The sequence below is a fragment of the Stenella coeruleoalba genome (assembly GCF_951394435.1).
Source record: "Stenella coeruleoalba genome assembly, chromosome: 8".
In the NCBI taxonomy this organism is placed as follows: domain Eukaryota; kingdom Metazoa; phylum Chordata; class Mammalia; order Artiodactyla; family Delphinidae; genus Stenella; species Stenella coeruleoalba.
The window spans coordinates 9,571,510-9,598,100 of record NC_137154.1 but is presented as its reverse complement, the minus strand read 5'-3'; the positions used below and the strand labels follow the sequence as shown (position 1 = coordinate 9,598,100).

Below are 26,591 nucleotides of genomic sequence, written 5' to 3'. Positions count from 1 at the left end.
GTGTTTGTGGAGCTTAACTGAACAGAGCTCGTTTGAAGGGTGAGTTTGCTGAGCAGATAAGGGGAGGAGCTTCCAGGTGGATGCAGCGAGACGCAGACGCTGCAGCGCAGCCTGGCTGTGGGAGATGGGCTGCGGATGAGGCCAGGTGGGTGGGCAGGCATGCGAGGGCCGTGCAGCTACTAAGGGGCTGGATTTTACCCTTTATCCCCCGGCGGGGAAGGAGGCCCGTGATGGCTTTGAGGATCGCAGTGGCGTGGTCCAGCTTGCATGTTAGGAAAGTCTCTATGGTAGCAAAGTGGTGCAGAGACCAGATTGGAGTCTTTAGAGCTCAGACTTGTGGACTGTTCTTATTGTTGCAACACCTTCAAGCCATGTAGAATCTCAGGGGGTGTGGGGGTGTTCTCTTCCCATCCTGCAGATGGAGGAACTGAGGCACAGCTCAGAAAATTACTTGCAGCTACACAGAGTAGGGTGGAGCTGTAATTAACAGCCAGCAGCCTGACCCGGAGCCTCTGCTCTCATCACTACCCTGCCGAGTGTCTGGGAGAAGGGATGAGGGAGCGGAAACAGTCAGTGCAAAGGCCCTGAGGTGGGAACAGGCTGGGTCAGGGTGGCTGAGAAGACAGTGGTCCCCAATCCCTGTGGGCTGATCTGGGTGGGATGGGAGGGCTTAGGGAAAGATAGAGTCTGCTTGGAGCTAAGATGGTCGCTCTGGTTGCCATGGTTACGGAGCCATTGGGGCAGCTGGGGGAGGTGCTTGCCCAGGAAGGGAGGAGAGCCGAGAGGAAGAGGGGCCAGGAGGAGAATCAGGTGTGGGAAGAGGGCCAGCAGTGTCAGAGGTTGCTGGGAGGGCCCAGAGGCGGGCGATGGATGGTGTCTCTGGCCTTTGTTGTGCTGGAGTGAATGTCCGGGAAGGAGACCCAGGTGCTGATGAGCAGTTTGTGAACCTGCAGGTGTCAGGGGTGCGTGCAGATGGTAATGCACCTTCAGAATCCTCGGGACCATGAAAGAGCTGCTGACCCCCGGCCCCTCCCCATGGCTGGCATCTGCTGGTCCCCATCCCTGTTTACTTCCCTAAATGCAGAGCTTGCAGCTCCCTTCCTGTTGCTAAAACACTCAGCATTTCCCTAGACATATAAAGACAGTCGTGCACACCCTGCACTGGCAGGCGTCGCGTCCTCAGTGGGCCTGGTGCCCAGTTTCACGGAGGCCTGTTGAGCTTCCTTGGCCCAGCAGTGAGAGGGAGGTGCTGTGTACACACACCTGTGGTCGGGAAGCCGTGCCGGGGGGCGGGCGGGACACTCCCACATCTACCTGTTTCTCTCCGCAGGACCTGGCCTGGGCCATCAGCTACTATGCCCGTTTCTTCATCACCTACATCCCTTTTTATGGTGTCCTGGGGGCCATCATTTTCCTCAACTTCATCAGGTGCCTGCGCTTTGCTGGTTAATAATCCCTGGGCCCCTCGAGCACTGGCACTGATGGGGGCTTTGATGCGAGGCCCCCAAGAGGAAAGGCTCAGAGGTCCCCACTTCCTGCCCCGGCCCCTCATCAGGGGCTGCACTCGCTTCACCCCCCACCCGCCCTGGGCTGTGCGGGGTCGGGAGGGAGGCTCTGTTCCCACCGATTCCCCGGGCCCCGTGGAGACCGAGCACGCCGGGCTCCAGTGCTGAGCCGAGCTCGCTTCCAGGTTCCTGGAGAGCCACTGGTTTGTGTGGGTCACGCAGATGAACCACATCGTCATGGAGATTGACCAGGAGCCCTACCGTGACTGGTTCAGCAGCCAGGTGAGGGTGGCCAGAGCTGGGCCACCGGGGCCCTGCGGAGCCTGGACCCGAGGTCCATGTCCTTGGTTCCCGGGAACGTGGCTGCCCAGTGGGCCCGGCGCCGTCCTGCGCTTCCTGGAGCTGCCTGTGTCCTTCCGCTGGGAGGAACAGGGCTGGGCAAGAGAGAGTGGCGGGGAGCTTTTGGAGGGACCAGTGGGGAATCTGGGCAGGGCGGTGAGACCCCTGGGTAAGGCTGGGCCTCGTGGGAAGGAGACGGGGCCCTCTGTGCTTTGGCTCTTGGCCACTCATCCCCCTTCTCCCTGATAGCTGGTAGCCACCTGCAACGTGGAGCAGTCCTTCTTCAATGACTGGTTCAGCGGCCACCTCAACTTCCAGATCGAGCACCAGTGAGCGCAGGCGCGGGCGGGGAGGTGGGGGTGGGTGGAGGGTGGAGGCCGTACAGTGGAGGGAAGTAGCCACCAGCCTCCCCGGCAGAGGGCAGCAGTTGGGGACTACCTCTCTCTTCCCCAGTGAGGTCCCCCCACCGACCCTAGAGCGTATCTCCACCCCAGCGCCCCCCGAAGCCTGGAGAGGGGTTCTCCTGCCCTGGGCCACATGGTATAGTGGCGCCCACCCCTGCACGTGTGGCTTGGCATCTTCCTTGGTCCCGTGAGCCTAGCAGGGCAGGTGATTGGTCCCTTTATTGCCAGGGAACCCGAGGCCCAGCCCTCCCCCTCCACATGCCAGCCGCCCCTGTGGGCACATAGGGAGAGATGGACGGGGTCCCCTGGGCCCAGCCAGCCTCCAAGTGGGCTGTGAGAGGAGGTGGGTGCTTCCTCACGCCCGGCCCCCGCACCCTCCCCAGCCTCTTCCCCACCATGCCCCGGCACAACCTGCACAAGGTCGCCCCGCTGGTGAGGTCCCTGTGCGCCAAGCATGGCATTGAGTACCAGCAGAAGCCGCTGCTGCAGGCCCTGCAGGACATCATCAGGTAAGGGCTGGCGGGCACGGGCGCTGGCGCCCCTGGAGGTCCGTGGGGCACAGGGGGGAGACTGAGAGGCACGTAGCTGGGACCACCCATAGTGAAGACGGGTGACGAGAGGAGCCGAGGCCCTGCTGGCACTGGTGCCCCCCGCCGGCCCCTCTGTCGCTAGGAATTGCCTGGCCTCTGTGTGGGTTGGATGAGGACCTTCCCTTGGTCCTTTCACGGGGTCTCCCGGGGAGCCCTGAGCTAGCAGGCCCGCAGGCCCCCGGCTGAGAGCTGAGAGGAGGCACCCATGCTCCCAGCCCGCCGCTCCCTGAGGCTCCCTGGTCCCTGACTGTCCCTATCCCTCTCTCTTCCCAGGTCCCTGAGGCAGTCTGGGCAGCTGTGGCTGGACGCCTACCTCCACAAATGAAGCTGCAGCCCTCCGGGTGCCCATGGGGAAGGGGGACCAGGTGGGGATGGTGGCCAAAGGGAAGGGTGGGACTTGGTTCAGGGGGGTGTCATGAGGCTGTGGTACCTGCTGGCTCACAGACTCTGGGTTCGGTCTTTCCTGTTTTGCTCTCTGGTTTCGCTGCCTTTGCGCCTTCCCCCAGCACCCTCCCTCCTGGGGCCTGCCCGGTCAGCCCGGCTCTCCCCACCTAGGAGCAGAGCCAGGTGGCTGCAGCCTGGCCACTACCCTCTGCCCCTAAGCATCTGCAGACCAGAGGTGCACAGGTGCAGCCTGTGGCCCCCACCCCCTTGCACCTGGCCTCCAGGCCTCACACCGCCTTCTGTTCTCCCTCCGATGCTCTTGAGGTCTGCAGGGCTGGGTCCTAGCCAGCAGGACGGCTCCCTGAGCCTGCAAGCCTGGCTCCACCCTCTCTGATGGCCGCCCACCGTCTGCCCCTACGTGGGGTGGCGTGCTTTGTGCCTGGGTCTCCTTCCCACCGCCAGGATCGGTACTTGGGGCGTCCCTGCAGGCCCCACTTTCTCTTCAGAGGTCTTCAGCCCCTGGGCCCTGACGCCAGGCTCCCAGTGTCTGTAGCGCAGCCAGCTCAGGCCTCGGGGCCCAGGGAGATGTCCTCCTGGCCCCACTGGAGCCCTCTGACCCGGGGCTCGAGCAGTTCCACCCTGCTGCCTCCCAGCTCCAGAGCCTGGGACTTTGGGTCCAAGGGGCAGTGCCACAGATGGGCTTAGCAGAAGCAATGGCCAGGTCAGGGGTCAGCCAGCCTGTAGGCTCAGCCCTGTCCCCCCATCCCTGTTCAGATGTTTGTCCTGGTTGAGAGGCCTAAAATTCCGGAGCAATCAGACCCTTCCCCAGAGTGCTCCGTTACCTACCGGGCAGTGCCAGCCAGTCCCTGGCTGCTTGGCCCGTGCAGACTTGGGTCCCACAGGCTGCAAGCGGGCACTGAAGCCCGGGGGCTCATCCCAGTCCCTCCCCAGGTTGGGGCTGCCCGCGTGGACACTCTCTTTCACCATCTTCTATGCTGTCGTGTCTTTTCCTGGTTTTTTAACCTTTTGCTACAGGATGCATTCTGACGGGGGTGGCAACGGGACTGGGCCATGTGACAATCTGCCTGTTACCAGCCGCCCCTCGCAGCCTCCCCAGGCCCCACAGTGGGTTGAGCTGGGCTCACTCACTGAGGCCACGGTGGCCCTGAGTGTCGGGAGGCAGAGAAGGAAGGAGTCCCGGAGGAGGTGACCCTGAGGAGCCGGGGGTTTGGGGGGGACCTAGTGGGACAAGGAGGGGTTGGGGCTGGAGGCCAGACAGGTGAGGGGACAGGAAAGTGAGAGGGGAGGGTGGGGAGCTTGGTGCCCCTGGGAGGATCCAGAGCTGCTGCATTTGGAAATTAACCCACTAACCATTATGTAGCTCCAGGGGAGGGCGGGACAGGAACCAGCCGCTGGCCAGCCAAGAGGGACCCGCCCTGGCTGGTGATGGACCTTCAGGTTGCCATGGCAACGAGGGTCCGCCTGAGGCCCTCCCACTGAGAACACACTGGCCAGAAGAGCCGCTGTCCCTCCCCTGGGGCAGAATGGATCCATAGGGAACTGATCTTAATTTTTATCATGTTGCTTCCCCACCCCTACATTTTTGGAAATAAATGAAGTGATTTTATTCTCACTTCCGTGATCAGCGCTGGCCGCGTCCTGCATGCTGATGCCGGGCGGGATGTCGGTGGAGGGTGGAGGAGGGGGCCCATGTTGCACTGGGAGCCCTTTCCCTCTGTCCACCCCTCCCCAGCCCCCTCCCCCCGCCACGCCTTTTCTCGGGAGAGGACTTCCTCTCCCCTGCCCCGCAGTGCACTCCAGGCCAGGAATTTTGGACAAATGGCCCAAATAAATGAGCCCTCCTTCCTCTTCCTGGGGGCTGGGGACTCTCCGCATCTCCCACAAAACCACCACCACCGGAGTGAGGCTTTCCGGAAGGTCTCCGGGGGGCAGCAGGGGGCTGGCACAGGCCACCTCCTGACATCCTCATTCCCATCCCCCTCCTCCTTTAGGGACCAGTTGTCTGCCCACAGGCCCACATCAGCTGGCTTCTGCTGGATTCCCCTCTACCCGTTTCTGGTCACTGTACCGAGCGCTGGGGGCAGAGAGTCTCAAGGGGCTGAGGAAAGCCCTGGGGATCAGATGTCTTATGGCCGCTGTGCCCGTGCAGTGGCTCATTCAGTCCCCAAGCCCGGAAAGAGTCCACAGGAACGCGCCAGGAGCACTCGTACAGTTTTTACCTCCCAGTGGCTCCCACACTGCTCTCTGATGACCCTGCTCTGGGCTGGCTCAGCTGGCAGGTCAAGCTGGCTGTGCCAGGGAAGAACCAAGAGGTTCACGGGGGCCAGAATCCCAGGGGCTCCCCACCTGGCCTTGCGCCTCCTCCCAGCAGGGCTGGGGAGGCTCCACAGCAGACACTTGCCCTCCCTCTCGCTTAGCCTATGACCTCAGTATAGCCGGCAGGGACAGCCAGCTGATCCAGGTCGGGTGTGTGTGTGATTCCCCAGTGGGCACAGACTGTGGAGTAGGACCTAGGATTCCAGAAGCCTCGAGCCAAGAGGCAAAGACCCAGCCCTGGCTCACTGAGTGGCCTTGGGTGAGTCCTTTGCCCGCCCCAGCCTTCAAGGCTGAAGTCTCCCCATTTGTACAGAGAAGGCAGTGGGCTACAGAGCTCCAAGGATGCTGTCATCTCCCAACACTGAGCCCTTGGCCTCGCCCTGCCTGGACACCCACTAGAAGCCTTCAAATCTGGGAGACACTGGGGAACAGACCTTTCATCCTTCTTACCTGTGCCCGTGTTCTGCCTCCTACCTGGGCTGGGCCTCGCACCCTGGCTCGCAGGATGGTAGAGTACACACACACCTCTGTACCCCCGCCAGCTGTGAGTCCAGCATCCCTCACCAGTGACAACCAGGATCCCAGGAGGGGGAGGAGAGTGGTGGCTCTGAGGGCATCGGGTCGATGGGCACCAGGTCGATGGGCACTTGGCCCAGGTTGATGGGCACCTGGATCTTCTGTGACTTCTCCCCTCCTCCAACTCCCCACCTTGCCCTGATGTATTACCTTTGGGGTAAGAAACTGGGGACACCCATACCTGCTCTCTGTCCAAGCGCCCCTCCTGTCCCCAGACCCTGCTGAGGCTCTTGCCCAGCCCAGAATCGTGGGTTTCTGATCCCCACCCCTTGCCAAAGTCATGACACCCTAATGTGCAGGGCCCTGAGTGGTCACAGGACCAAACCTCCGTTCACAGGTGAGGCTGAGGCCAGAGGGAAAGGACTGGCTTGAGGGCACTCGGCGCAGCAGCTGAAGCCCGGCTCTTCACCCTGCACTCCGCCTGGCGTGTCCTTCACCGCCGCCAGGGAAGGGCCGTTTCCCAGACCATGGGCTCTTCCCATCCCATCAGGCCAAACGTCAGACTGCTCCTGAGAGGCCCAGCGGCTGGGTGGACGGGGTGGAGACACGCAGGGAGTTAGTCCCTGTGGAGGGGATAAGAGCTCACCCATGGCAGGTGGCTACCCTGATAAGGCTATCAGCTTTGTGGGTGGCGTGGACATGTGCTGGGCACCGGGCCCAGAGGAGGGGCTGGCAGAGCAGCCTGTGGACCTGGAGCCCCAGAGGTGGTCACTGGCTTGACAAGTTCCTCAGGCGTCCAGTGGGACACTCAGACCCTCTTGGCCCACTGGGAGGAGAGAGGAGGCCTTTGGTGGGAGGGGCAGGGCGGAGGTGGCAGCCACCTAGACTGGGCACAGACGGCCCTCAGGAGTGACAGGCTACTGCTTGTGTGACACAGTGCCTCGGGGACTCCTCAGCTGTCCCAGCCACGCCGTCCCTGGAGAGGTGTGCCCCTCTGGACAGAACGCAGCTGCTCACCCCTGGTCTGAGTCTGAGATGGAAATGATTAGCTGTGGATCCAGTAGGGTACCTACACCATCTATGAAGAAACCGAGGCCTGGAGGGGGAAGGCAGGGCCCAGGCAGGTCTGGAACTACTAGCCCGTGCATAAACAGAACAAGAGAACACCTAGCAGGCTAGGACTTAAAGATCATGTCTCTACTGTCCTCTGCTATTATAAATACATTTCTTTGAGTTTTGAAGGCATTTGGGTCTTTCTTCCAAATTATCTGGTTTAAGAGCAAGTATCCAGGAGGACTAGTGACAGGTACCAGGGGCTTGGAAAGGGCCAAGGAGATGGAGGCAGCCAGGTGCTCCGGGACGTGTGTGGGGGAGGGGTGGGGCGGGAAAGACCCACCACCTGTCCAGTCACATAACCTACCAGCTGCTCCCAACGTTACAGGCAGGGGCTGGGTCTTGTGAATCTCCTTTTCCCCCATCTGCCCAGGCCAACTCACAGAAGACTCTGATTAAATGCTGGTTGATTGAAGGGGGCAAAAGGCATGGCTTCCCTAAGGAGTTTTGCTTCTTCTCTGGGCCCAAGACTGCAGACTGTAAAGCAGGGCCACGGCCTTTCTTAGAGTTTCCGCCAAGGCCCTTCCCTCCCTCCTTGTACAGACCCAGCCCAGGCCCCGTGACTGCATAAGAAACCTATAGACATAGAAGGGGGAACTCAACTAGGGAGAGGGGTGGTTGACTTGTCCTCAGGGGTTCCAGCATGGGGGACAGAGAGGGACAAGGGCAAAGATGACCCCCCAGTGAAGGATTTCAGGCAATAGGGAGTGGGGTGGCTAACTGAGGCCAGAGGGCCTTCCCAATGGTCTTTTCAGCAAGTTACTAGGCAACTACCCATTTGCAGTTGTGAGGGCCCACTGCCCTCAGCCACCACCAGGGGCAGCACGGAGCTCGGCCTGCCCCACATTGGTGCAGATACTCCAGGTACCTCTGGGGGGCGTTGCAGGCTCAGCGTTCCCGCTGGGTGGGCACCCGCTGTCCCTGAGTCTAGTGTGTTAGCATTTCCCTGATAAGGGCATCAGAGTCACTGCAGGAAAGGCACTGACCATCTGCCCAGGGGGATTGCCATCCCAGGGCCCACAAGGCACCAGGAGTCAGCGGGTGACCACAGGAAGAGGGACTCCCACAAAGAGAACAGCCTGTGCAGGGGCCCTGGAAGTGGGACTTGCCCTACACACAAGGATTTGCTCTCAGGGCAGGAAGTACCTTTCAAGGACAAAACAGGCTTGGAGGCAGCCAAGTGCTTTTCTCAGGTGAGAGCAGGTGATGGCCCCAGGGCCATGGACTCTGTGCAGAACATTTTAAAAATAAAGTCTAAGCCCTATTGCTGGAGCCCCTAAGCAAAGAGCCCTACATAGCATCCCTTTTTTTTTTTTCAAAGCATCCCTTTGATCTTCCATCACCCTAGGAGGTCATGCTATTACTCAAAGAGATTGCATAACTTCCCCAAGGTCACAGCCCAGAGTCCAGGCAGAGGCAGGTCTTTCCCTTGGCTGCCTGATTCCAGAGAAGAGGGGGTGGAAGCTGCGTGGAGGGGGTCAGGGTGGGGCTGGGTGGTCCCTGGAAAGACTGGACAAGAATTGCGGTACCTGCACCTCTTCCACCTCCTGTAGGGAACCCAGTCCGGGGCCATGGGAGCCCAGACAGAGTGGGGAGCAACCCTGCAGCTGGTGGGGAGATGGCGGCTCCCACTCCAGAAAGTCCCTCAGAGAAATTCTAGCTCAGCATTTCAATTTTTTTGTTTTTTAAGCTGCTGACATTTCTTCAAATGAAACCTTCTGCTCAGCTTGGAGCTGCCGAAGTGTGTGTGTACTGGGAGCGGAGGAAGCCCTTCTTCCCACCTTCAGGAAGCCCCAAGAGGCAACTCAAATCCCTCCCCAGAAGTGTCCAAACACCACAGGCCCAGGCCAACCACACCCATCTTCCAGATGAGGAGCCCAAGGCTTATTAGTGAAGGACAGCGCTGTGCTCTCAGACTCTAGGGATGGAAACAGCCCCTTCCCAGGGGTCCCGCCTGAATGGTTCACTGCAGGCAAGCACCTGGCCCCAGGCAGGCACTGGGGGGATCCGGGATCACCTCCTGAGGTCACTGAGCATGGTCAGCTGCACCTCCACAGGTGTGATGCCAAGTGTGGGTTGGAGATCAGCAGGGGACCCACTGCCCGTGGTCCTCTGAGGCCCCTCAGCGCTGAGGCTGAGGCTGCAAGAAACCAGTGCAGATCCAGGACAGGGGTGCCTCTTGCGCCCCCCGGGGGCGCCTGCAGACATGGCGCTCAGCCCTGAGGCCCCATCTGCTGCCAGCCCCTGTCCCACTGTGCAAAGGAGTAAAGTGAGGGGAGCCCAGCGTGATCTGCCAAGGTTGCTGGTGAGTGGGTGAAGAACAGGAAGGAACCAGGCCCTCAGGTGACCTGAGCCCAAGGCAGATGCCAGCTCCCTGACCCAGAGCGGAGCACAACTCGGAAAGCCACCACCCACCACTACCCCCTCGCCCCACCAAGACCCTGATGGCTGAAGGATCTGAACTCCAGCTCCAAAATTCATGCGAATTCAATACTCTACTCCGTAATATATCTGGGTTTGTTTTTATATAAAAATAACCTTTTTCCCTAAATTTTTGCGCTAGGAAAACATGCCATGCTCACCGTGTGGTTTTATATACCGTGCCCCCAGCCCTGGTCCCGTGGGGTCTAGAGCCATGGCCTGAGGGGCGTGGAGCAGGCGGGGAGGGGGCCCAGGACGGCGGGCAGGGTCCTCAGGCTGAGGCAGGGCAAGGTGGGGGCAGGTGGGGGAGCCCGGCTGGGTGGCTGGGTGGCGCTGGGGCCCTGGGTGCCGCTGCCTTCACTGGTGGAGGTAGGCTTCCAGCCACATATTGCCAGACTTCTTCAGGGACCTGGGAGGCGGGGGGCAGGAAGAGGTAAGGGACTCAAGTGCAAATATTAACCCCTTCCCCCCACGATGAGGAGTGTGAGTAGAGATGTCCCCGTTCCCCGGTGAGTCCCTGTCCCCTGGGGCAGGCAGCTGGGTGGGGCTGGAGGCGAGGATTGGGAGAGGAGGCTACATGCTCATTAACTGGAGCGGGAACTAGACCTTGAGTCGGGAGGGGGGCAGCCAAGGCCAAGTCCAGGCAGGAACCAGGGTGGGCCTGTCTCTCCTTCACCCAGCTCTCTCTGTTGCTTCCTCCTGCTGAGCCCCGCTAAGGCTTGGGATCTGCCCACCAGGAGCCTGACATCAGGCAGAGGAACCAGAAACATCAAGAACTTGCTAGGAAACCCTATGCCAGGTGTCCTAAAGGGGCCATGCCAAGTGGCAGTGGCCCCAAGGATTGGGCTGGGAAGGGCCATGAAGAAGTAGGCGGGTCTGGTGGCGCAGCGGTTAAGAATCCACCTGCCAGTGCAGGGGACACGCGTTTGAGCCCTGGTCCAGGAAGATCCCACGTGCCGCGAGCAACTAAGCCAGCGCGCCATAGCTACTGAGCCGGCACTCTAGAGCCCGCAAGCCATGACTACTAAAGACCGCGCACCTAGAGCCCGTGATCGCAACAACAGAAGCCACCACAGTGAGAAGCCCGCGCACTGCAACGAAGAGTAGCCCCCGCTCGCCGCAACTACAGGAAGCCCACACGCAGCAACGAAGACCCAACACAGCCAAAAATTAATTAATTAATTAAAAAAAAAGAAAAAAAGGAGAAGTAGGTGTTCCAACACCAGTATAGAAGGAAGGGCATCCAAGTAAAGGGAACAGCATGTGCTAAGGCATAGAGGTGGAAGAGCTCTGGCTGAGAATCCGGCCTCTGTTCCCCACGGCCAAGGCTACCATCAGGGCCAAGCCATGTCATCCCTGGACAGCTGCAGGAACCCCCACTCTGTTCTTTCTGCCCCATCAGTACCTTCCCACAGCCAGAGCATCTTTCCAAAATCGTGCCCCTCCTCCACTCAGCGACTCTCCCACTCACCTAGCACACTCCTGCCTCAGGGCCTTTGCACGGCTATTCCTTTGCCCCAAATCTGCTTCCCCTAGATTTCTCCATGGCCAGCCCTCTCCCCTCCTCCCTGTCTTGCTCACACATTGCCTTCTTAATACCACCCACCGTGCCACCCCACTAAAAATTGCAACCCTGCCTGCACCACCCAGTCCCTCTCCTGCCCCCACCCTCAGGTTTTGTGGTTTTGTTTTGTTTTTTGCCGAAGCACTTCTCCCCTTCTCACATTTTCTGTAATTTACTTATTTTAACTGCCTTTTTTCTGTTTCCCCCGCTCAGATGTCAGCTCCAGGAAGGCAGGGATGTCAGCCTGTTTTGCTCACTGATGTGTCTGTAGCACCAAGGACAGGGCCTGGGCCTATGGTAGGTGCTCCCTAAACCCTGGCTACGTGGGCGGACACTGGGAAGGGAGGTCACGGGCTGAGGGCAGAAAGGCTGATCGGAAAGGCCTTGGATGCCAGCTTCTACAAAGGAGCCCACGTGAGCTCAGAGAGCCAGGTGGGTGCTCAGGACGGGGCTGACCAGGCCCAGGGTGGGCAGGGGCCCCCAGGGAGCCACCGTGAGCAAAGAACCCTTACCCGATGATGTCCACCAGGGCGGTGAGGAAGGGCTTCACCTCGTAGCTGAGGCCGTGCTTGGCGCACAGGGCCTTGACCAGCGGGGCCACCCTGCGGTAGTTGTGCCTCGGCATCGTGGGGAAGAGGCTGGGGGCGGGGAGAGCGTGTGCTGGCACCCCCACCCACCCATCGCCCCCCGGGCCCCGCTCACCACCTCTCCCGGGCCCTCCAGGAAATCCAGGGCTCACGTCTCGGCCTCCCTGGGGGAAGACTGGACAGAGAGGCTCAGGCCTCACTCCCACCCCCGTGGGCCCCCGGGGCCCGCGCTCACTGGTGCTCAATCTGGAAGTTGAGGTGTCCGCTGAACCAGTCAAGGAAGACAGAGGGCTCCACGTTGCAGGTGGCCGCCAGCTGCCAGGAGCGGGCGGGGCACACGTGAGGGGGCCGGCACGGAGCCCAACCCCGTGGCAGCCCCGTCAGCGCCCCCCTGCCTCTCCGCTGGGACCCCGCCTCTGCTGCCCACCTGAGAGCTGGCCCAGTCCCGGTGCTTCTCGTGGCCGATCTCCTTGGGGATATGGTTCATCTGGGTGATCCACACGAACCAGTGGCTCTCCAGGACCCTGTGAGGGGAGGCCCAGGCGCTACCCCGTGTCCAGCTGACCACGCAGACCTGGGCCTCGGCTTCCCCATCTGTGCTACGGGATTGCGGCAAGCCCTCCCCGCTAGTGTTTAAAGCAGCTGAGTGGTGCAGGGGCCATTGCCAGGCTGCCAGAGTTGCCCTACTCAAGACGGGGGACACCCCCGGGGCCGCTTCCCTGAGGCCTGCCACCCCCAGGATCTTGCCACTCGACAGCCCAGGGAGACAGTACTGTCCCCGTTCTGCAGATGGGGACGTGGAGGGCTGAGGTCAGGGGCCCCTGCCGCCCGTGTGTGAGCTCCCCACACCCCGCCATGCCAAACCTGGCCATACCTGACAGCCACAAAGAGGAACAGCGCCCCAGGAACACCGTAGAAGGGAATGTAGGAAAAGAGGAAGCGGGCGTAGAAGCTGGCGGCCCAGAGCAAGTCCTGTAGAGGAGGGAGGAGGAGGGCAGAGGCCTCGAGGCAGCCGGGAAGGGGAGCTGGGTCACCCTGGACGGCACGTCACCGCCCCTCTCTGGGCCTGGGTGTCTCAGCCAGGTAAGTGGGTAGGATCCCTGCCCTGCCAGCCTCAGGGGGCTGACCACGGAGGTGAAGGTGCTGTGCAGGGGTGCGGGCTGAGGGAAGCCTTGCCCGGGAAGACAAATGCCTGGCAGAAGGGGCCCAGTGGATCCCTAGCCCCAGGGAGGACACCCCACCGTGAGAGACCCACAGCATGCCCCGTGCACACGCCCCTCTCCCCCTGCAACCACACACAGGCACACACTCACGCCCCCTGCGCGGGTGCACATGCCTACCGCACCATCACAGGCACACCTGTTTGCGCTGCTTGAGAGGGGCTGCCCCCTGACGCCCCACCTCCTGCCACCACAGCTGTACGCCCAGGGGACCCGAGCGGGGCCCCCACTCACCATCCACTGCATGCACACCAGCATGTACGCCAGGTTTTCCACCTCGAAGTTCACCAGGGTGAGCAGCGGCGGGCCGACTGCAAGGAGGGGCGTGAGAGGGCTCAGGGGTGGGGCGGGGCACAGGGCTGGGGGCGGGGCTCTGCTCCCCCAGGAAGGCCAGCGGCACTTGGCGCTGGTCCCATCCTGCTGGGACGAGCCCGCGTCACCCACAAGGCCCGGTCCTCACTCATTCCCTCCGTGTCTGAGCCTCTCCAGGCTGGTCCTCGCCCCGCCACCTCCTGTGCCTCTTCAGCAGGTCGGCCCCAGCCTTATACATCCGCGCCCTTTAATCCTCACCTTGTTGCCCCAACGATTGCCCTAGAGCTCTGGCTCGCCCTGCGGTGAGGGTAGGAAAGAACTCTGAAAGCTCCAGGCAAGACTGTGGTTGCTCCCTTCTGCCGGAAGGTACCCCGGGCAGAGGGAAGGGCTGGGGCAAAGGCCTGGCGATGGAAGTCGGCATGGGCTGCAGGCTAGGGCGACCAGAGAGAGGCCGGGAGAGACCTGGAGGTGCCGTGCTGAGGGGGCTGGAAGCGTCAGGTGGACCGTGCAGGCCCCGGCATGGCTCCCACCCCCAGGGGGACAAGCGGACACTCACTCAGGAAGAAGTACAGGTGCTGGTGGTTGTAGGGTAAGTATCTGCGCTTCTTCTTGCCGTACTGTGGGGACAGGCAGCCGTTGGGGAGGGTGGCTCTCCAGGCCCTCCTTGTCCCAGGCAGGGTCAGGGGGCCGGCTGGGGCCCAGGGGCCAAGGCAACTTTGGATTCTAGCCAACTGGGAAAGGGGGAAGGGGTACCACCAGAACAGGGGCTCAGCCTGGAGCTACAGTCGGGGGCTGGGTCAGGGGCTGGGCCACAGCAGGGGGTTCAGGGACTACCAGTTCCCCTCTGCTGCAGGCCCAGCCCGAGCGTGTCCCCCATGCACCTCGACAGACGACTCCCCCAGAAGGAAGACGGGCGCCACGGTCACATCCGGGTCCTTGTGGAAGATGTTGGGCTTGGCGTGGTGCTGGAAGTGGCGGAAGTTCCACCAGTGGGCAGAGAAGCCCTGCAGGGGAGGGGGCTCTCAGGAGTGGGGCCAGGCCACGCCCCCCTCTCCATGGCAACCACACACTTGCGCAGACCCAGTGTGGCCCCCCCACTAAGCCCCTGGCTGCCCACCACCTGCCCCCAGCCTCACCTTCAGCTGCCCCATCACAAACTGCTGGGCCACATGGTTCCACCGGGACTTCCTGAAGATGGAGGTGTGGCCCAGATCGTGCTGCAGACACCAGCTCTGGGCCTGGGGAGACGCAGGGTCAGGAGCCGAGGCAGGGAGCCGCCTGGGCCCCGGCCAGCCCTCCCAGCTCGCAGGGCACCCCCAAAGCTGGCACTCCACTCTAGACCCTAGTAGGCCAGTTTCCTCGGGAGGTCCAGGGGCTGCGGGTCTGTCACGGAGCTGTAGGCGGCAGCCGTCCAGCTCCCAGCCGTGGGCTCCCTCTGGGCTTATTAAGTAAAGAGCTTCCTTCGCATATTGAAACTGTAGCTCGACCCACAGGTACACACTTATGGGACTGGGCATTCATTCATTCATTCATTCAGCAAGTATGTCCCGAGTGTCCGTGTGTGCCAGGCCCTGTGTCTGTTGGTCAGTTCAGGTGTCTGCAAGACAGTGCTGGGGTCACCTGGGAGACGGCCAGGATGAGGGCGGCCAGGGTGCTGGGCACCCAGCCGGGGCCGAGGAGGTAGATGATGAGCCAGGCAAGCATCTCCATGGCCAGGATGTGGCCCAGCAGGAAAGCGAAGAACGTGGGCTTGGCCTCAAACAGCTTCATGTCCTCGACCGCCTGGCGCAGGGCTCGGAAATCCTCGATCAGCTGGGCCTGCCACGGCGGCACGGCCGGTCAGCCGAGGAAGCGAGGGAGGCCCCAGGCGTCCCCGGAACCCCCCCAACAGCCACTCCTCCCAGCGTCAGGCCCAGTGGGTCTGTGGCCGAAGGGGACGGAGGGACCAGAGTGCCCAGCCTGGGGTGTGAGCTGGGTTGCTGGCTGGCGGCAAAGGCTCCTCCGCCACCCACAAAAGGTGTGGGGTACCTGAGAAGCAGGGAAAACCCCGAGAGTGCAGCTCATCAAAATCCTCATCATAGATGGGGCTGCAGAGCCCAGAGCAGGGAAGGGGCTTGCCCGGCAAACGGGTCGCCCGGCAAACGCTGGTGCGGGTGTCCCTACGGCTCTGCCTACAGCTGTCTGCCCAGGAAGGGACGGCAGACCCAGCCTTGGCCCCAGGGCCCCTTGGGATAATTCGAATGAAGCTGCCACTGGCAACGCCTTCCATCCCCTCCAGCCCCCCCACTGGGGGCTTAGCCTCCACCGGGGCCCTTCTCACATTCTGGGGTCCATCCTGGCTGGGCTCCTCCGGGGCCAGCTCTCCAATCAGCAGGGGCTGCAGGAACTTGCGCACAAAATTGAGGTCCTGGTGGAAGGCGTGGAAGGCATCCTGAGGGAGAGCAGACAGTCAGGTGGACAGACAGACGGCTGGAGTAGCACCCAGAGGCAGCAGGCAGAGACAAAGTGGAAGGGCTGTTGATGCAAGGGCAGAGCAGACAGACGGACAGGCAGGCAGGCAGGCAGTCCGCTGGTGTTTCAGCCGTCACAGAAATAGGACCACACGGGTCAGCCTTGCCTGTGAGCCCTCCCTGGTCCTCCCCAGGCCTTGGGTGCCCCAACAGACACCCTTCGCCTGCCAGGATCCAGCTGTTTCACGCCGCCATGGGGCCCTTCCCCAAATTCGGTCGGGTATTTTAAAATCTGGACTAACAGGGGACTTCCGTGGTGGTCCAGTGGGTAAGACTCTGTGCTCCCAATGCAGGGGGCCCGGGATCGATCCCTGGTTGGAGGAACTATATCCCACACGCATGGCGCAACTAAGAGCCCGCGTGCTGCAACTAAGACCCGGCGCGGCCACAATAATAAATAAATAAATAAATGTATTTTTTAAAAGTCTGGATTGGGACTTCCCTGGTGGCGCGGTGGTTAAGAATCCGCCTGCCAATGCAGGGGACACAGGTTCGAGCCCTTGTCCGGGAAGACCCCACGTGCCACGGAGCAACTAAGCCCGTGCGCCACAACTACTGAAGCCCGCATGCCTAGAGCCTGTGCTCCGCCACAAGAGGAGCCACGGCGATGAGAAGCCCGCGCACCGCAACAAAGAGTAGCCCCCGCTCGCCGCGACTAGAGAAAGCCCGGGCGCAGCAATGAAGACCCAATGCAGCCAAAAATAAATAAATTAATTAATTAATTTAAAAAAATAAATCAGGATTTACAGAAAGTTCTCCCTGGAAGACTCTGATTCCTTTCCTGAAAGGGTTTGACTTTTCCAAAAAGATCACTGGAAAGCTTTCTTGAAATCATATGCTTTTCTACTGGGTCACAAACATCAGATTAATCACCTTTCACACACACAAGCAGTGGGTAAAACGTGGGTGAGGGAACTTGCAATTGACGACCACTGGGCCACCGGGAGAAAAAAAAATCAGTCGAGGACCACACAGCCCGAAGATGCTCAAACAGTTAAACTCGCTTGATTTTAAAAGCAGGAGTGGAAAATATAAGTTTTTTAAACAGTAAGTTAAATAAACAATCTAACATTCCTGTGATTCTCTGTCATGGGGGCAGGGTGCAGAGCGGGAGAAGGGGTTGGAGGAAGAGAGCGACCCCAGGAAAGATAAAGGGCTGTGGAAAGGGACCGGTCAGGAAGTGACCCCGACCTCTAGCACCGGGCAGTTCTGAAGTGTGAGTGAACTTGAACTTCACGCTTGGGACTCACTCAGTCTTCCTGATCTAGCCCTGGTGTCACTGGCTCACTGCTGTTTACAGCTCTTCAACCCATTTTTATCTTCGCACTTTCGGAGGCTCTGAGTGCCAACCCCCAGCCGGCCAGCAGCCTGAACTGTGGGAGCAGCACCTGGAGTAGCGGCGGGTCCCCTTGGGCCGGGGAAGGTGACTGCTGTCTGCTAGTGAGCCTAGCAGTGCCTGGTGGGTGTTAAAGCAGCAGGGCCCCTGTCCTCACTTCAGGACAGCCCACACCGTCCCATCCCCGGGGACAGAAGCACCTCAGGCCCCTCCAGCTCCCACCTGAAGGCCACCCCTGCAGGATTCACCCGAGGGGTCCCCTTTCTTGCTGCCTGCTCTCTTACTGGCGCAGGGCAGTCTGAGGACCTGGGGGCTCAGAGGATGTAGCTTCTGGGATAACCTAGGCCCTTGGGAAGGCTGACTTGGGGCCCCTCCGCGGAGCTCATAATAGGGGAAGGGGTTGTATAGGTACAGACCTCACCCTCACCAAGGAAGAGCCTTGATGGAGGGGGAGCACCCCTGGGGGGGGGGGGAGGGGAGGCTGGCCCCACAGGAAGCTGCCCGGGCGCTGGCCTACTGGGGAGCCGCGGGAGCGGCACTGGCTGGGGAACTAAGAGGAAGATTGCTCTTGTGGTTGGTTGACCCCGCTTACTGTGACCTTGAGCGAGTCTGTTCTCCTGCCTGGAACTAGGCAAATCCAGGGGGAACATCAAAAGGGCGCGCCCCCAGGGCCTTTCGGGCTCTGGACTATAGAGCACTAAGGTTTTTTTCTTTTTCTTTATAGTCAAACACACATAAAATTGACCATCGTCACCATCTTGAAGCGCACAGTTCAGTGGCATTAAGTGTACTCACACTGTTGGGCAACCATCGCCGCCACGCATCTCCAAACCTTTTTCATCTTCCCCAGTTGAAACTCTGTCCCCATGAGACCCTAGCTCACCATTTCCACCTCCCCCCGGCCTCTGGAAACCACCGTGCCGCTTTCTGTCTCTACGAATTGACTCACAGAAACTTCCCTGGCGGTCCAGTGGTTAAGACTCCGCGCTTCCACTGCAGCGGGCACGGGTTCCACCCCTGGTCAGGGAACTAAGATCCCACCTGCTTCGAGGTGCGGCCGAAAAAAGAAGAATTGACTCGTAGAAGAGGAATCATACAGTATTTGTCCTTTTGTGACGGACTCGTCACTTAGCATCACGTCTTCAAGGTTCATCCACGTGTGGCATGTCAGAATTTCCTTCCTTTTTAAGGCTGAGCGAGCGTTGACTCTGATTACCTCTCGTTTTCTTTGAAACCGCCCTGGTGGCACACAGAGGCACACGGCATGCTACAAAGAGCGTGACACCAGAGGTGCACACGTGTCACGGAAGTGCAGTGCCTTAAGGGTGCGCCTCCACGCGTGCAGACACCACCACCGACCCGCTAAGGCTCCCAGACACGCTTGGGAATACGCGCACAGGCAAGGCCACAAGAACACCCAGACAGACACGGCCTGGCACACACACAGACTCACAGAGCAGATGTGTGTGCGGTGGCTCCGGCCCCAGGCTTCCCCCTCTCCCAGCCCCGCGCTCTCACGACCTCTGTGTCTGTTCTGGGGCCGCCCCAGCGCCCGGCCGACCTCAGATGCTCCAGGGCCATGCTGAGGAGCTGCGGGAGCAGCTCTCCCTCCCCAACTCCTTTCCCTTGGTCCTGATTCACCCAAGCCAGGCCTGGAAATGCCCTGAAGGAGGACAGAGCCAGGCTTGCCCGAGGGACCCCCAGCCAGGCATGTCCTTTGCACTGAGGAGGGAAGTTGTGCGCCCCCTCAGGTCCGGGCAGGGACATCCCAGAGCTGGTGGACAAGCCTTCCGCTGGTGGGTGGGAAAGCGCGGAGCTGTGCCAGGTCCTCGGATAGCAGCTCGGGCTCCTGGGGCTGGGTGGGCACTGCTGAGCCTACGCTTCTTGCAGTCTGAGTACCAACAAGGTGGGTCCCTGGCCGCAGACCAAAACCTCAGCAAACAGCTTTTCCTGGAACATTGGCTGGGGCCATGTGACTCAGTCCTCTTTGGCCTCTGTTTAAGGATTCAGGAGCTGGGCAGAAGACTCAGAGAGGTTGAGCCACTTACCCAAGGTCACACAGCTCCATTTGATGGAGGTTGGACCAGAACTTGGTCTGACCGTAAAACTGTGCTTGTGGCCACTCGGCATTAGCCCCAGGGTGGCCGCTCCTGGTCAGAGGGGAGGCAGTGGGTCTCCTAGGTGGAGGGAAGGGGCCCTCGTCACGAGGCTGGTCACCATCCCGGGGAGCCAAGGATCTGGCTGCTCGGAGACCGGGCTGTGGGGGTCGGGACGGTGGTCCTGGTGCTTCTGGGGCTGCACTGACCAAGTTTCAGTGTACTGCAGGAGGCCCCACCCCTGATGCGCCTGGAAACGTCCTCCCAGGGCCATAGGTGCAAACTTTGTGACCCTCCCCCACGGGGATGGCAACTGAGGCCTCTCACGAGTTCTTGGAACAGAGTTGGGTGAAACTTTTAGAATTCAAACGATGTCTCTAAACATAAGCTGCGGTTGACAGGGACAGGCCCTTGTTCACAGGGGTGGCCTCAGAGCCCTGCACGGAGCTGGGGCAGGATGGCAGGTGTGCGTAAGTGGGCAAGGAACTCACAAGCCAGGCGTCTGAACCATTCTGCCCGTGAGGGAACAGAGGCTCTGGCCTGCCCAGGTCAGAGTTTGTAGTGGCAGAGCTGGGATTCGAATCCAGGTCTATCTTCTGTGACGTCCCTGCTCTCCCAGGACAGAGCTCCCACCCAGCCTTGCTTCAGTCCCTGGAAGCCTCAGAGTGGCTCCTGCCCTGCCCCCAGCCCCGCTTTGAACTCCAGGTAGCAGCTGGTTAAGGCTGGGAGTGGGGAGACTCAGGAGCCAGCCTGCAGGGGATGGAATCTGAGCCGCCACTTAGGAGCTGAGCCCTGGAGCCACAGACAAGGTCGCACCCCCTCTCCATCCTATATTTTTTCAGTAAATCAGGAACCACAAATACCCATCTCGTGGAGCTGCTGGGAGGACTGAGTCAGTGCAGGCAGAGCACTTAGAAGGGGCCTGGTGTCCCGTGAGATTCAGGCCCGCAGGCCTGAGGCAGGAGGGTGGAGGTGCGCCCTGCTGGTCACTGTCCTGGCCAGCCTGAGGCTAGGAAACAGGAGGGGCTGGCAGCCTCCTTCCACCCCAGAGATAAGGTAGGGGCGGGGAGCATTTCTGGTCACTTCTCCAAAGAATCTGGAATGTTCCAGATCAGGAAGGGGGTAGAGCAGGGAAGGAAGCAGGGCTGCTGGGGGCTCAGGTGGTCTGGGTCTGCTCCTCTTAACCTCAGCTCAGGAGGCAGCAGGGGGTTGTGAGGATGGGAGAGTGGACACACCCAGGAATTTCTTCCTCCCTCCCTCTCCTGGGTGGGAAGATAAAGCAGGATCTCACGCCCAGGTCAGATGCTCCCTCCCATCCTCTCCCTGGGTCTCCTCACAGGAGGCCAATGGGGAGGCACTATCAGTATCCCCATTTTATAGATGAGGAAACTGAGGCCAAAGGGCACACAGCCCTGAACATGAGCATCAACTCCCGCTGGAGCAGCAGAGCCCAGCTCAAGGACGGATGTCCTCAGGAAGTTGCCCCTGTCCCCCCAGCACCCCTGGTGTCCCTGGTGACAGGTGTGGTGGTGGTGGTGGGGTTCCTCCATCCAGCACCCTTGGCCTCACAGGTGTCACTGACCCCGCGGTGGCCTGAAGTGGCCAGGCCCTCTGGCCCCGGGTCCTCTCTCCACCACTGAGCTCTGGCTCTTTCCCGCTGGTGTTTCCCGAGAAACCCATGGCTGCCACTTGGGCATCCTTGGGAGGAAATGCAGAGGGACTGCCGGCGTGCTTAGGATACTAGCATCCCCACCCCTGCTCCCCAAGTTCCTGCCCAGCACCATATGATCCGACGCCTCCCCCAGGGCACTGCCATCCCCCTCTTGCCCCACCAGGGGCCTGGGTGGGTGGGGACATTGCAGAAAACACCCACAGAGCCCAGAGAGGTCACACTTCACGGGGAGTGGCCCTTAGGCAGCTCTCGAGGCAGCTGGCGTGGTAAGAGGAAGCAGAGTACGGCTTCCTCAGCTCTGGAGCCAGGTTGTCTGAGCTCCTGGCCAGCCCCTGTCTCCGGCCCCACCCTCGCTCCACAGCCTCAGATCTGCCCAGATCTCCCAGATACAAACCCCACCCTCCAAGCCCAAGGACAAAGGCCCTGCCCTTTGAGGGTTCCAAGAAGGTCCCTTCAAATCACCCGTATTCAACCTCAGTCTCCTCATCTGCAAAGTGGGCTAACGCTAGGACCACCTCTGAAGCTTGTTTTCTCGAGACCACACTGAGCTAAATCCTAATGGTTCCTGTTGGTGTGCCTGAGCCCACAGCATCACCTGCCCCCTGCCCTGGACGTACCTGCACGCCAGGGCCCAGGTGAATGGCCACCTCTTCCAAGCGGCCTCCCCTGGGGAGGGCAGGTCCCCACCATCTCTTCTCTTAATGCCTCCCCCTTCTCCTAGGAGGCTCTGCCTTCCCCCTCCTCATTAGGGATCTGTTTAAATGTATATCAGATTCCCCTGGCTTCCCTGCTCTGCCCTTCAAGCTCCCCTTAGAATAAAACAAAAGTCCTGCTTCCCCTGCTACCTCTGGACCACACTGCCTGCACTTCTGCTCACTGCTGCGCTCCAGCCACGCTGAGAGCTGATAGCCTTGCTGTTCCTTAAATGCATGGAGTCCCACCTCCGAGCCTTTGCCCTAGCTGGTCCCTCTGCCAAGGAACATCCTCCTAGCAGATTTTTTTTTTTTTTTTTTTTTTTGCGCAGCACGTGGGTTCTTAGTTCCCCGACCAGGGATCAAACCCGTGCCCCCTGCAGCGGAAAAGCGGAGTCCTAACCACTGGACTCCCAGGGAAGTCCCTCCTAGCACATTTTTTTGTTCACAGCTGTATCTTCAGAGGTTAGAACAGGGTTTGGCACGTAGGATATGCTCGTTGCATATCTGCTGTTGGATTTAATGATTTGATAATTGAAGAATGAATGAATGAATGAAATAAACAGCTAAGTGGCAGTGAAGCGGGTGGTTAAGAGCATGGGCTGTGGATTCAAATCCCAGACCCATCATTTAATTTCAAGTCACTTTGCCTCTCTGAGTCTGTTTTCTCATCTTTAAAATGGAAATAGCAGTAACAGTACCTGTCCCATAGAGGTATCATGAGGATTCAGAGAGGGGTATCTATAAATCAAGTACTGAATTCAGAGCCCGGCACACAGTAGGTGCTCGGCACCCAGGCCTGGTAAACTCACGATCAGCAGCGGCTGGGCCTCACCCCTCCATGGCTGGCTCCACTAGTCTCAGGCCGCCTGTGACTCTTAGACAAACCTGGCCCAAGGCCCAGAGCGCTCTCCCCAGGGTACCCGGCTTTGTATCCCAGGATGGCCACAGACTGACTTCACGGCGCAGGAACTCTGGGCATTTCCTGGCAGGAAGGCTTTTGTGGCGTGAACAGGAGAACAGCTGATGGGCAGCAGGGGCTGCTAAAAGGTGGCTGCGGGAACAGAGCCCGGCAAGATGGCTGCCCCACCCCCACCTGTGTTCCAGGGCCGGGGATGGCGTGCCTGGGGTCTGGGCTGGACCACACAGGGCACTGGGGTGATCTGATCCCTGCTCTGCCCTGTGGGCCCACCACAGACAAAGACTGGGGTCCCCCAACCCCAGCCTCCTCACAACCCCTTTGGCCTGAACAGACCAGGTATTTCTGGCAACTCCAGCCCAGGGTTTGGGGCCTCGGGGAAGCTAAGAGATGGCCTAACATCATGTCCTGTTACAGCCATGAACGAACCAGACAAGGTCACCCAGCAAAGACGTGGCTATGCCGTGGCTGTCCACTGCACTCTACAGTCTGCAGGGCACACTCCCACTTCTCCGCTGGCAACACAAACTGACCAGGAACAACTATATAGCAGCTCTGGGGCCACGGAGCTGAGAAGGCACAGTCCTGCCCTCCGCCGGCTCACTGTCTGGCCCAGCTGTCCCCACTTTACAGATGAGGAAACTGAGGTTCAGAGGAGTGATATGCCTGGCTCCAGGTCCCTCAGAGCCTCCAACGGCAGAGCCGGGACCTGGCCCCAGGGAACGGACAGAGTGTTTTAATGGAAATGGGAAAACAGACCTTACTGGTGATGAATCAGTGAGAAACCTGTTACGGGGGGGGGGGGGGGTCTCAGCGTCTAGAGCTAAATGGGGTTCCCACACGGGAGGGCCCCCAGCACAGACCTGGGCACCAAGCGGGAAAAAACGATTCGTAAATATTCTCCATCGTCTTCCTCTTGCCAACCTCCATCCCGTCCGACAGGTTAGAGGTTGAAAAAAGGCCAGAGTAGCTGCCCCCAGCATCCCGGAGGGGTGGCCAGGGCTCAGCCAGGCTGAGGGGGGAGGGGCTGTGGCACCTCACGCCCCCCACGCCCTGGCAGCAACACACACATGTATAACCACACACACAAACACACGCCTCGTTCGCATGTGGACAGGCCTAACACGGTCACACACTCCCTGGCCCACAGTCAGCTCCAACGCCGTGGCCACCGCCGGGCCGTCCGGCACTACCCACAAGGCTTTCCCGGTCAGCTTCTAGGGTTTCAGGAGGTTTCTGACCCTAACCTCTCAGCTTCCTGGGGAAGTGAGGAAGAGACACGTTTCCCCCTAAAAGAGTCCCAGGAAGGTTGCGCAAGCCACGGGAGAAGGCAGTGGGCAGAGAGCAGATGTTTCTGGCAACAGGGGCACTGACCCTCCTGCGACGGGACACAATCGCTTTTGTTATCTGAAGTTCCGCCAGTCAGGGATTCATCCCCTGGAATCTTGAAGACCTTCCTGGTACCCAGTGGGACCAGCCTAGAATTCTGGATGGTCAAGGACAGAGCGTCACGGCCCCAGGTCCTATTGTCCAGCTGGGGGACTGTGGGAAAAGGGGCTGGTGAGGACTCTCATCCTGATGCTGCTCTGCCAGATGGTCCCACTGGACAGGCCACATTCCTCCTTGACCAGAACATGTCTGAACATGGCTGCAAAGGGGAAGCTGGGGTCCACAGGGGCCAGCCTGTTCCTGGGGTGAATGTGCTTCCCAAAGAGGCCCACCCAGCCTGACTAGCGAAATTCTCCCCCATGCAGCTGTTAGCCCACGAGAGGTGAGTCACGGCTCCTCAGAGCCATTTACAGCAGCTCTGGGGAGCCACAGACCTCTAGGCCTCACTCAAGCTTTGCTGCCCAGCCTCCAGCCTCTGATGGCAGGCACATCCTTGCCAGCCCCTGGGGAACCCGCCCTACCTCTGGCATCCAGCAAGCGCTCGGCCTGAAGAGCCTGGTCTGGGAGAGCCAGCACTGAGAGGAGGAACCTCAGAGCATCAGGGAGCCCCCTCACCAAGGGCCAGTGCTTTCTGCCATGACACACCCACCTCTGAGAGCCCCTTCCTCCCCGCACAGATCTGCTCCAGACCAGCCCTGGTCCACTGCCGGGGGTATGGGTCCTCCATGCTGATGTGGTCTCCCTACTCCACATCAGGCCCCGGCTAGTAGATCCCAACTCTGGGTCCCCGGCTGGGAGGTCAAAGGTCAGCGAGAGTAAGAAGGATGCTAAGGCCCCGCCGGTGGAGCAGGGCACGGTGCCCACGAGCAGGCCCCAGCGAGCGCTGGGCTCTACCCCGCCAGCGGTGGGTGGCCTTACCGTGGCGTCCTCGGCGCCGTGGTGGCCGATGAGGCGGCTGCCCCCCGGGTGCCGCTGTGCCCAGCGGCTGATGTCGTAGACGCGACGCTCGATGACCAGCCACTTGTCGCCTGGCAGGTTGTGCGGGCGGATCTGCTCCCAGCGGAAGGTGGGCAGCGTCGCCCCCAGCTGCGCAGGTCCCCCTCCGGGCTCCCCGACGCCGCCCATGGCTGCGTGCAAAAGTCCTCGCGAAGCCGGGACCTCGCCGAACGAGACCTCTTGAGGAGCGAGGCCGCGTTCAAAGACCTCCTCCGCCGCCACCCGCTGCTCCGCGGCCCCGCCCTGCCGCTGCGGCCGCCGTACGAGCGTGCGCCGGGCTGTCTGCCGGCAACTTTTCACTCCCTTATAATCGCGCTGACAGCGCTCGCCTCGCCCTCCCCGCACCCCGGCCCCTGCCGCCGCCCCGCACCCGCCCCAATCCCGGCGCAGCGCCTTGGCCCCCATTGGCTGCGCCGCGCTCTGGCGGGGCTGGCGGGGAGGGCCGTGTCGAGGCTGGCGCGCCCCGCCCGCGAGGCTCCGCGGCCACAACACCCTGGCCTGCGGGGGGCACCGTCCGCAGCCGGGCTTTGCGCTCGGCAGTGCGGGGGCGGGGCGGGGCCGGAGGGACGGAAAGCCCACAGCCGGCGTCCGCCGCGCCCTCGGGGGTCCGGTCCGCGCCCAGTGGGGCCCAGAACAAGAGTCTGCGAAGAATGGGCTTCCCGCCGCGCCTCCTAGAACGTTAAACCCTGAGCGCTCAGAGGTGGGGACACTACCTAGGGGTGACCATAAACAGCTCTCAAACCATGGGTCCCCAGAATCGGCTCAGCGAGGCCCCTCTATCGGGGCTGAGGTTACTGGCCTGACCGCCCTCCCCCCGCCCCGCCCATCTATGGAAGTCGGTGGGCTTCCTGCCTTTGGAGCTGCAGGGTCGGTGATGCCTTGGGATGGCCATTGGGGCAGAAGGGGAGCAGGGGCGCCAGAGTGGGGAGTGGGGTGCTGTCATTCACCGGATGTGGTTGCTCTACTGGCTGGCTTGCTCGGTACGGTACCCTTGCCTACTTTTTACTTAAATTCCTTCTGAGAGTGTAGGTTGCTCCCCTACGGTCTGTAGTTTTTTTTGAGACAAAGGTACGTGTTCCTAAAAGTTAAGAATTCACACCTAACACCGAATGAAATCAGGCTACGGTTATGCTACAGGGCAGGAAGTGTCAAACTTGAGTGCACGTCAGAATCATCAGAGGGCCTGTCAAGACACTGACTGCTGGGCTCATCCCCGGAGTGGGACTCAGCAGGTCTGCTTTGGGGGCAGAGAATCGTGCTTTAACAAGTTCCCAGGTGATGCTGATGTGGTGATGCGGATGTCCTGGTTTGGGGAACACACTTTGAGAACCCTAAGTACAGTTCTCTGATGTGCTAAAATTTTATTTTCGTTTCACACTTTGTAGGAAATCATTGTCACTAACGTTTGTGGGACAGGTTGGGCAGGATCCAAAGAAGGGCTTGAGGGGTCGTGTGGGTTCTCCTTGGTACCAGGAGCACCTGCATTCGGTTGCCAGGACAACCAGTAAGGCCTTGTCGCCAGCACAGCCATAGGCGGCCTGAGCCCTCTCCACTCAGGCATCCTCGAGCCCCCTCCCTGAGCATGTGCGGGGATAGAGGAATGTGGTTGGCAGCTAAGGCTGGAGGTGACGGCAGATGCCCCTGCCCCCACCACGTTCACACATGGGCACAAGGATGGAGGAGGCGTGG

At 60.6% G+C, this 26,591-nt stretch overlaps 2 protein-coding genes across 3 annotated transcripts in view; one reads left to right on the top strand and one right to left on the bottom strand.

Moving 5' to 3' along the window:
- FADS2 (fatty acid desaturase 2) overlaps positions 1 to 4,864 on the top strand; it is a 35,040-nt gene extending 30,176 nt beyond the window's left edge. For both annotated transcript variants that reach the window (XM_079929732.1, XM_079929733.1), the window contains 5 exons: positions 1,331 to 1,428; positions 1,691 to 1,787; positions 2,094 to 2,173; positions 2,632 to 2,757; positions 3,112 to 4,864. In XM_079929732.1, coding sequence (XP_079785858.1) covers positions 1,331 to 1,428; positions 1,691 to 1,787; positions 2,094 to 2,173; positions 2,632 to 2,757; positions 3,112 to 3,163 — 453 coding nt within the window. In that variant the 3' untranslated portion in view covers positions 3,164 to 4,864. The remainder of the gene's footprint in view (positions 1 to 1,330; positions 1,429 to 1,690; positions 1,788 to 2,093; positions 2,174 to 2,631; positions 2,758 to 3,111) is intronic.
- A 3,881-nt stretch (positions 4,865 to 8,745) lies between these two features.
- Positions 8,746 to 25,174, bottom strand: FADS3 (fatty acid desaturase 3). Its single transcript, XM_079929734.1, has 12 exons — positions 24,825 to 25,174; positions 15,613 to 15,723; positions 14,913 to 15,110; positions 14,429 to 14,530; positions 14,174 to 14,296; positions 13,849 to 13,909; positions 13,215 to 13,291; positions 12,635 to 12,732; positions 12,188 to 12,284; positions 11,996 to 12,075; positions 11,686 to 11,811; positions 8,746 to 10,018 (listed from the first exon to the last, which is right to left on the bottom strand). Exons 1-12 carry the CDS (start codon positions 25,029 to 25,031, stop codon positions 9,967 to 9,969), a joined length of 1,332 nt encoding a protein of 443 aa, XP_079785860.1. The 5' UTR covers positions 25,032 to 25,174; the 3' UTR covers positions 8,746 to 9,966.
- Positions 25,175 to 26,591: the final 1,417 nt, after the last annotated feature.